General features: G+C 40.5%; 1 protein-coding gene across 1 annotated transcript; it reads left to right on the forward strand.

Annotated features, from left to right (window-relative positions):
• The first annotated feature begins 6,466 nt into the window (after positions 1 to 6,466).
• On the forward strand, positions 6,467 to 7,738 carry LOC146314915 (complement C1q tumor necrosis factor-related protein 3-like). The gene is made up of 3 exons (XM_084736802.1): positions 6,467 to 6,726; positions 6,819 to 6,956; positions 7,196 to 7,738. Exons 1-3 carry the CDS (start codon positions 6,549 to 6,551, stop codon positions 7,465 to 7,467), a joined length of 588 nt encoding a protein of 195 aa, XP_084592928.1. The 5' UTR covers positions 6,467 to 6,548; the 3' UTR covers positions 7,468 to 7,738.
• The last annotated feature ends 2,782 nt before the right edge of the window (positions 7,739 to 10,520 follow it).

Here is a 10,520-nt window from a genome sequence, read left to right on the forward strand (position 1 = left end):
GAGCTACGGTTCCTGTAGCCAGCTTTGCATGTTGGGATGTGGATAAATGAAACAGTTGCTAGCAGCTAGCCTCAGAATAAATCAAAGTCTGACCTGGACTAATAATTAAATGTATTAACTTTTTGATAGTTTGGCAGATAGAAGCTTCTTACTCTGCTTAAGTCACTAGGAGGACACGTTGCACACTTGTGTAGTAGACTGGAGTCTACAGGACCGGAATAGTAGGCATGCAGACAAGTCAGCAAGGTCACAGTAAATTGTGGGTACGCTGATGTCCACAGCGAGCCTACATGTACACACTCTGATGACAAAATACATGTCACATGGACCTTTACATGCACATGGCAAGTATAATACAACTCCTGCAATGGACACAGCTAAACAATGAGAGGAGAGAACATTCTCACCTGGCGTTTAGTGATACATTTTGATTTGTTTGAAAAGTGTGTGAAAAGAAATAAAACTGAGGAGAAAGCATAACAGGTTTACCATCTCATCCTCTGATTGGGTCCAGAGCAAACCAATTATTAGTCTTCTGTCCCCACAGCAATGTGTCCAAGGCTTCTGAAAGACCGGAGGTTACACTTACCTTGTCATGTAAAGTTATTTTTTATAGTTTTGGTCTGATCATTATGGCCACTATCTACTCCATCCAAGACCTCGTCGTGTTTAGAACCATCCCAAACATTTCAGATTCAGGCCATGGTTTTGAAACTGTTCAAAAAACTGAAACTTTAACTTTAGAGTGAGTCACTTGGAAAATGTAAAAATCAACCAGATCAAACCGGATCCTAACTGACCAGAGCTAATATTTCAAAATGACCCTAAACCATTTCAGAAGATGCCTAAACTTTAAACCAGTGAAAAGCTGACTTACATCAGCTCTGAACTAATTTACACCACTTCCAAACCAACGGTAACCAGTTCAGAACCAACTACACCAGCTTGTAACTACTTTCAACCAAACAAACCCAGGACTCTAAAACAATCCTAAACTAGTTTCAAATGGACCCCAAAAGTTTAGACTCTCACATTTTTGATTCAGCCTATCCAGTTAGAAATCAGTTCAGAACAAAAACACTTTAAAGGGAATATTAACTACTTTGAAGACCTGAAACCAGTTTGGAACCAACTTAAATGAGTTTCCAATCAGCCTAAATCAGTTCAGACACAGCTCAAATACTTCAGAACCAACCTAAACGGCTTAGGTCCAGCACTAACCAGTTTACAATGAACTTCAGCAAACGAGAACGAGTCTAAGCCCAGATATTTCAGAACCGAGTTAAACTATTCTTAGGTCTTCCTAAACCAGTTCTGAGCCAACCCAGACCAGTTAGAACCCTATTTATCCTTTTAGTGAGGTTGGTCCTTGATGTTTGAATATTAAGTTTTGACAGTTGCACATAAGACTCATCAAAGGAGACGTGGCTTCATGTGGTAAACGTTCTGCAGCAGTAAATGCTGCTTTGCTCGCTCAGAGTTCTTTAGACATGAACGCTGCTGACTTCTCATCAAGGGCTTTTCCTGGTTGGACTTCAAATCAAAGTGATATGGACAGAAACTAGACTTTATTCATGAGGCCAAATGTTTCTGTGAGCAGAAGTTGGCTTCTGATTCATGTTCCAGAATATTCACATGTGGATTTCATACATGTTAAATGTTGCCTTAAACTAGTTAAGAATCAAACTAAAACAGTTTAATGGAAGAGCACTTTGATACGGAACCAGGTCACTTTGAAACCAACTGAAACCAATTCAGAACCCGCTCAGCCAGATCCAGACTAAGTGGAAAAAGTTCAGAACCAGTTGAGAGAAGTCTAGACCAAACCAACCAGGTCAGTACCCACCACAGCGGTTCCATACCAAACTGCTCTCTAACTTGAAATGCGTCAAACATATAAATATATTCTTATTTTTCAACAGCTGTATGCTACTAACCCTATATGGATGTGATATGAGTACCATCACTGTCGTGTGGCCTGGCTCAGATTAAAAAAAAAAAAAAAAATCACATACGGTGATGGTGCTGGGAAGAAGCAGGGTCTCATTTTGGGACTAAGATTTGCATATTTGCCGATACCCAATCCAGCATTTTAGGAGAGAGGCAGAGGCATATCTGATAATGGTATCAGAACAACACTATTTAGAATCCATCCAGTTTAATACTGAGTTTAACCAGTTCAAATCCAAAACCCTGAACCTGAATCACTTGGTTTTGCTGGACTTCAGTCTGTCTGTAGACGAGTTTCACACAAGGTCAGTTCTTGAGTTTGTTTTCTGCACTTGAGTCAGTTCGCTAAATTATCAGAAATGTCAGAATGTTCCTTTTTCAAGGTAAAACATCGTGTTTATGATGTCAGCACCTGTCAGCTCTTTGTGTTCAGCCGTCGGCGAGTTGCTTTCGGCCTCAGATGTTTGTGCTGAAGCAGCGTCTTCTTCATGTGTACAGGTGGTTTTGTTGCTCTGAAGCTTTTCTCACTGATGTTCAGTTTGTGGAGTTTTGAAAGATGCCGCTCTAATCTCATAATAAACACAAACCTTTCTTAAGCTCTTAATAAACCAAGTGAATTTCTGTTGGTGAAGAAGTGTCTGGATTTTTTCTTACAAGTTTTCACTATTTTGCAGTTTTACTTTTATTAGTTTGAGTGTTTTTGTTTTGTTTGCACTAAAAATTTAATTGATTAATTTAATTGGTGTCCAGATTAGGTCTTTTTTCCTTTGAGGCAGCCTTGGATTTAAGGCTGTGTATCAGCCAGCACTGATCCAACAACAGTTTGTTAAAAAATGTCTGTTATTATACATTATTATTATTTTTCATGTTTTTTAACCACTGCATTCTACAAACCCTGTATGGATGTTACGTGTTTGCTCCAGTCGTTTTATGGCTCGGCGGATCAATGCGTAGATTTGCTGTAATCACTGATAACCTGATCCAGCATTTGAGGCTGCGTCTGAGGCATTTCTGATACTCGTATTGGTATCAGAACAACCTGAACAATCATCTTGCAGAGACGTAAAAAGACGCCAGTGACCATGTTGGATATAAAATCCAATCGCACGTTTTAAAATACTGTTCTGAATCCTTTGCTCACACTTCTCAATCTGTCAGCTGGGATAGAAGATGATCATTTATCAAAAATAAGGTAATAGTTAATCAGTTAAGTCTACCTGCCGAGTCTTGTTTTAATTTTTAAATGAATCTTGAACCTGTTTATTAAATTAAAGGTGAGTGGAGGATCAAGTCTGACCCTCCAGTGATTAGTGAATCACTATATTTAAATCAGCACTGATTTCATTGATTTTATCTGTGGACAACATTTCCTACAGACTCTTCTTATTTCAATAAAGGCACATCTTTGTAGTCCTGCCTTCATCATCAGACAGTGTCGAATTAATAAATTCCTTTACAAATTAAAGTCTTTCGAGGTTCATATTATTATTATAATTATTATTATCATTACTGTGACTGCTCTGGTAGGTGCTTGATGATATTGTAGGCTTCAGCTGTGGGTCTGGGTCAGTTTCACTGTGGATCCACATGAGGGAGCTGTAGGATAAACTGAACGTGTGTCATGACGTCACACTCCAACCACCTACAATGATCTAAGCAGATGATTGGATGCTGCAGCTGTCACTCTCATACTGACTGACAGGTCAGTTAATACAGACACAAACTGAGTCTGAGGTATTGATATTTTTCTGATGATGAAGTTTTTTTGAATATCAGTCATGTTTGAAACATTTCAAATTTACAAACATAAAATCCAAATGATTATTTTCTTTCATGTGAAACTGTTCAGTTATAAATGTACATACAGCTGTAGTCTGTATTAATACGAGACATTACTGATTGATCTACAAGGACTGATAAAAGTGTACAATAAATTTAATAAAAAGTGATTTACAAAACTGTACTTTTTTGCAGCTGTTGGCCAGATGTGGAAACTGGGAGTTCTGCTAAGATAACCACAGTCTCGGGATGTTTTTAAACCTCCATTTTCCCGACAGTCAAATCAAACTACAGCTGTGTCACACAACCTGAACATACGAAATCAAAAACCTTCTGCCTCTCTGCCGCCCCACATCACGCCGCTGAGTCCCTCCCACCAAATGATGCGCTGACCCTGAACAAACGTCATGCTTGAAGTGGAACGTCGAGTGATTCTGTCTGACTCAGAGGAGAGAAATCCACCAGGACATGTAGAACCCAGGTGACCTGTGTTTGTACAGAGTTGCCCTGATTGGATAGTTGCATGCTAGCTAACTCTGATTGGTTGTTTAATTCAGGGCAGGTCCAGTATGTTTTGTAAGACTACATATGAAGGGACAGACACTCAGACACACGTTTTCAAAGGAACCCTTCACTTAAATATTTGTTAGTGGCATGCAATGGTCAAAATTTCAAACAAAATTATAATGAAGTAATATTTATTATACTCCAGCTTTAAATGAACTGTTAGCCTTACACACTTTATTTTTTAATAGCTATTAAAGAAATGTGAGATCAAATTGGACCAGACTTTATTAAATACACTAATATCAGTTCACCAAATTCACAAATATCTTGTTCTATAAGAAACTTAACAGGATTTCACACATTAAAAACAGTCTGAACATAAAATCCTTCTTCAATAACTACAAACTGGTTTCATACTAGTGATTCATTAAATCAATGAGCTCCATTAAAACTTAACAAATGTCTCAGCTAGTAAAGAGTTGAGTTCATAAATATTAAGCAGAACCAGTTTGTCTGAACTGATAAAACATTTCACAAAGCTGAGTTTGAGCTGATGAACAGCTGCTGTGTCCTCGTCCCTCAGTCCTCCTCAGGTGTAACATGAGGTGGGTCTCAGTGAAAGGATTCAAAATGACAACCGTTCATGTGGCATCAACAATAACAAAACATGCACAGACGAACCTCTTCAGGGACTGATGGGTTAAAAATAAAAATCAGATGATAATTCAGGAGATGACGGATGATCTGATCCTCTTCTGACCGGATTAAAACGAGCCGAGCTGCAATCAGCTGGAAACACTGTTAAGCTGATGGACTGACCTCTTGATGTTTCCAGGTTTATATTTAATATTCAGATGGACCTGTGATTGATGAGTTAGTCTCATATCACTAAAAAACAAACAGCTTCCAACATGGAGTCATGAAAGTCATGAAAATCTGTTCGAGATCTGTAGAGTCAAAGATCGCCTACATTTCTCCAACTTCCTTCATTTGTTGTATTTCTTTAGTGAAGTGACTGAGGGAACATACGGTGATTTTGTTTTCGTTCACGGCTCCTCATGTTTCCAGATTAAAGCCAGCAGCTCTCTGGTTCAGATTAACAGTTGAGGGATTACTGAATAATAAAAGTGCTGGGTTTTGTTTTTCAGAGGCGACTGTCGGGACTTTAAATCCCTGCGTCTGATGGTTTTCTCAAAGTCAGCTGACTTGTTTTGGAGCAAAACACACAGATCAGAACTTCTCTTTGGTCAATAATTGTAGTTGAAAAAGTAAATCAGGTTAATGTAACAGGATTATTTAAGATTTGTGTCTATTTGCAAAGAACAACGTCGAGCAAACCTCATGTTGTTCAAACAGACACATCATTCAGGTCAGAGCTGTTTTTGTCCAGGAGACACTTCTGCACTCTGTCTGGTTGTCCTCAGGTTGACGTGGTGTCCAGCTGGTTTCTGGTGGTCGATGGTTTCTACTTTTCTCTGCATGTAATGCTACGTGTGATAATATAGTAGTTGCAAGTGGCAGGTTTCATTAGTGAATACAGCTCTGTGCAAACGCATCATCGTGTTGACAGATTTGAACCGTGTCCTGTGTCTTTTTACACCAGTGAAAAATATCAGTGAAGAAAATCACAAACAAGGTTCCTGTTCTTGTTACATTTGATCCAGTTACTTTTGGTTTCACACTACAGTTACTATCACTAAAGAACTATACATGACACATACATGTCTCTGTCCTGTGTCTCTACACTTGACAATGATTGGTTTGTAGACGGCGTGCATTTGACGGTGGCGTACTGTTTAGTTCAGTTTCTGTCACTTTTCCTCTTGGAAAATACTTGAAAAGTGACAGTTTTTCTTCTTTGACTCTTAATAAAGTCATTGGATCAAATGTCAGTGAAAGATTTGCTTTCCTTCTGTCCTCATGTGTGTCTGTGCTCATTTGTTTTGTTGCTTTTTGTTTGTCCTCCACAATCTGCTGCACTTGGTCCCAAGTTTGACCCATCCAAAAAAAAAATCTTTTAGAAATGAACTGAATCATGGTTCCAAAGTCAGAGTTCACCAAACGAGGCCTGAAAGGGCTCATCATCCAGTTTGGTCCAGTGTTTTCTGGAGTTCTGGATGCGTCTGATCATAAACTCTGGTAAATCATTTTGTTTAACAGCAGATTAAAGAGAAGAACAAATAGCTGCATCCAAACTGTTTGCAAAGTTTAAAGTCCTATTTGCTGCTCAAACAGAGTTTTCAAACTGAGTGCTTCGGTCTTTCGGTCCACAGCGTTTCCTCTGTCAGTCCGGGTGTCCGTGGGTTGAGAAGATGTCCGGTTGGTTTCTGTTGGTGTTGGTTCTATGTGGTGTGGGCGCTGCTCAGGTTCCTACACCTGGAGATGAACTGATTTTAAATCCTGAGAAAACAACAGAAGACGATCTGAGAGTCCTGGTGAAGCAGCTGACAGCCAGAGTGGAAAAACTGGAGAAAGAGTGTGAAGACAGAGGTCGGCGTGCCGGACTGATGGATTTATAATCTTTGTTTGTCAGTGTTTCACACTGGTTGATCAGGCTGCAGCTTCTGTCTGTCTTTCTGCAGGTAAATCTCAGGTGGCATTCTCGGCCTCACTTGTCAGTACTGAGGAATGGACCCATCGTGGGCCTTTTGACAACAGTAACACACTGGTGTTTGAGAAGGTGACTACAAACATCGGCAACGCATACAATGCAGATACAGGTACGACTTGCCTGTTCATCTTCAGGGCTTCAGCAGTGAGCTGGGAAGGTTTTTTACATTTAGAGTCTATCAGTGTGCTTTTTGATGCAAATAATGGAAGTGACACAGTCAGAAATGTCCAAATTCAATTAGTTCTGGTCCTGCCCTGAATATTTTCAGTCATTGGCTGAATTCCATTTCATGTTTTCCAACATAACAGCTGACATTTTGAGCTCTTTCCTCCTGTTCTTTGACTGCAGGTGTCTTCACAGCCCCTGTCAAGGGACTCTACTACATTCGGTTCACCGGTTGTGTTGGACAATCAGGGTCCCTGAACGCAGCGCTGCTGAAGAACGGCCAGAACATGTTTGCCATCTACGACAATCGAAACACCCACGGCAGCAGCTCCAACGGCATGACGCTGGTCTTGGAGGAGGGAGACCGGCTCTGGATCACCCTCTGGCAAGAACAGAGCATCTTCGATCAGAGTCGACTCAGCACCTTCAGTGGCTTCCTCGTCTTCCCCATGTAGGTGGAGACACCTGTGCTGCCATGGAGAGGGTGGAGAGGGGAACCAGATCACGGTCCTGAACCCAAATACAGCCTGAGATCTTCTGCTGAAACTCTCAGTATTACCTTTACAAGATATTCACAGATATTAACATATAAAATATAAAAAATGTGAAACGTTGTTGTTTGATTTGTTGTAACTTAAAGTTATTTGATTAATTGAAATAAGATCGACTGATAACCTGTTTTGTTTTGAAAAACTGAGCAGAAACCATCAGGTTTGTCTTCTGTCAGTTTGTTCATGTCTGTCGTTGGTCGTTTCTGTTTAGCATCAGTTGTGGACAGTTTCTGAATGTTTTCAGTCCAGAATAGTTCATACATCTCAAACAAGTTTCTATTCTAACAGCAGAGTTTTAATTGTAAATTTCTCCCATGTTGGCCTCATTTCCTTTTTCCATCATGTTAAATCGACCAGTTCCTCCTGATTCAGAAATGCCTCTCTGCTTCTCCTCCTCTGCTCTTCAGTCTTCAGCGCCTCCTTATCCTCCCTCTGACTCCTCAAGCTCTCCTGGTAAACCCAAACCCAGAATCCTCTGGAACACCGTCAGCTCATTCTTCACAAACGTGACAATGTTCTCCTCCAGTACCTGAAAGAGAATAAAATGTCAACTTTAACTTGTAGACTCAGATCATCTGTGGCAGACAGAACCTGCTGGTCTGCAGAGAGCATCATGGGAATGTATAGAATGACACTGTTTAGTATTTAGTTTGAGGCCTTCACACACCAACTGTGACACAATGAACAGCAAAAAAATGCAAATAATTTGGAGGAGAGTTTGAGTGTATCCAATTATTTATATAAAGTACAATGCAATTTTCCAATTAAGTGTTTAAGCTTCTAAGAAAATGTGCCATGGCAAAAAGGACTGAATCAAAAACAGTTGTGATTTCCTGGTGCTTCTTTTACACATCCATCCTGTGATGATAAATATTATATTCTGTTTCTGACATGTTCTGTCAATACATCCCTAAATCTAACACACTGGACCTTTAATCTGAAAAGTAACTAAGTTGTCAGATACATGTTGTGGAGTAAAAGGTAGTGTTTGTCTTTGTGATATAGTAGATTAGAAGTTGCATAAAATAAAAAGAATAAATAAAATAAGTGAGTACCTCAAATTGTACTTCAGTACAGTAGTTACAGTAAAGTAAATGCCAACATAGAGAAGTCTTTGGAAGATGCTCATCAGGATGTGAAGTAAACAGGATGTGATGTTCAGTGACTTTCTTCCTTCCTGCAATTTGATCATCAGATGAACAGACAGAAGCTGAAACAGAGGCGAGTCCTGTGTCTCAGCAGGCTAAAGGACAGACGAGTCCAGAGGAGACAAACTCTGCTGGATCTTAATGTCACTGAATCTCCTCAGTCATTAATAATCTGAGGCTTCAGATACAGAAATCTCCCTGCTGACTTTAAGATGTTTCTGAAAGCTGATGGAACCAAACATCTTCTGTTCCACCAGACAAAGATGGCAGCGACAGAAATCATTAACAGCTGGGCTTCACTCTGGTAAGGAGTGAATTATTGGATTATTGGATAATTCAAAAAGGTTGAATTTGTCTGTGTGGTTTTTGAAGGGTTAGAGAAACCTGTGACTCCAGATCAGCTGCAGTTCACAAGAGAGATGATGTTGTTTCCAAACTGTCATCACGCAAATTAATATCAACTATTTTGATCATCAAGTAATCGTGTTGTCTTTTTTTTTAATACTCGATTAGTAATTGATTAATCTTTGCAGCTCTATAATGACTGACAAATAATTGTGGGGGGGGCAGAGAGAGTCTGGGGGTGAGTTCACTGTCCATCGTCCTGCTTACTGAAAAAATATTCATCTGACACAAAATATGACATTAAGAATGATTTTATTGTTCTTTCAGAGTCTACGAGAGTCGGACCTGTGTCCATAGCAACATGCTGTCATTCAGAAATAACACACCTTAGAATGCCATAACTGACCAATCAGAATCGAGTATTTTACAAAGCCGTGTAATAATGTTGATTAATAATTTACCAACATAACATCAAAAACTTCTATTTCTTATTTCTATAGCATTTAATGATGTCAGGTATATAAACAAATACTGAACACAAGATTTAAAGGAACAGTCTGTAATAAATAAACTGACGTTCAGGTAACAGAGAGAAATAAGTCTGTCCTCCATCAGGTCTTCATCATCTTCATCAGTATCGTGGTTATAATCCGAGTTCCTCCATCCCCGACCCGGAGGAGTCCGTCTCTGTGTCCTGCATCGCCGTGGCTCCGTGTGTCGGCAGGTTGGACGGATCTTCTGCGGTCACAGTGATCGTCTCAGCGGTGGTCAGAGGTGGAGAAGTAAACCTCTGTCCAGTGGAGGGGACAGATTCCTCCACTGACCTGAGATGAGGATCGGTTTTAGTTTCTTTATCAGGATGAATAATGTTAATATCTGTAGTGTTCGTAATTGATAATTGATCAATTCTATGAGTTCTTTCAGGTTCAGTGGTCCCACTGCCGGTCAGTCCAGGTCCAGCTGTTGGTGTCCAGATGAGACTGTAGTAAACGGCGAGGACGACGGCGGCCAAGGACACAGACAGGATGTACACCAGCACCGTGGACAGTCTCACCCACTTCTGGTTGGCTCTGGCCACCAGCTGTGCCTTCTTTTCCCCGGTGTAGGTGGCTGCTCTGCCCCGCTCCACCAGGCCCAGGGTGGAGGTCCAGCTCCGCGGGTCCCGCATGATGATGATGATGATGATGATGATGATGATGATGATGATGAGGAGGAGGAGCAGGAGGAGGAGGAGGTGCTGCTCGGTGGAGTCAGTCACAGCCAGAGTGTCAGCAGAGATCTGTCAGCCTCCTGCTCCCCTCCTCATCCTGATGTGGACTCACAGCTGGAGTCCTGCAGCTGTTTATAGTCACACTGAGCCACGTCAAGTTACACCGAGTCGACCGCAGACAGGAAACTCCTGAGTTCTGTCTTCAAAATAAAATCCTTATGCTTAGAAATGAAAATATTTAAACATTAATCTTT

This window comes from Lutjanus erythropterus, chromosome 15, assembly GCF_056507025.1.
Source record: "Lutjanus erythropterus isolate fLutEry1 chromosome 15, fLutEry1.hap2, whole genome shotgun sequence".
Taxonomy (NCBI): Eukaryota; Metazoa; Chordata; class Actinopteri; order Lutjaniformes; family Lutjanidae; genus Lutjanus; species Lutjanus erythropterus.

Excerpts from the sequence above, each read along its gene's own strand:
- LOC146314915 (XM_084736802.1), top strand. The coding sequence starts at position 6,549 with ATGTCCGGTTGGTTTCTGTTGGTGTTGGTTCTATGTGGTGTGGGCGCT. Across the intron at positions 6,727-6,818 it reads GAAAGAGTGTGAAGACAGAG|GTAAATCTCAGGTGGCATTC; the intron begins GTCGGCGTGCCG and ends GTCTTTCTGCAG. Across the intron at positions 6,957-7,195 it reads CGCATACAATGCAGATACAG|GTGTCTTCACAGCCCCTGTC; the intron begins GTACGACTTGCC and ends CTTTGACTGCAG.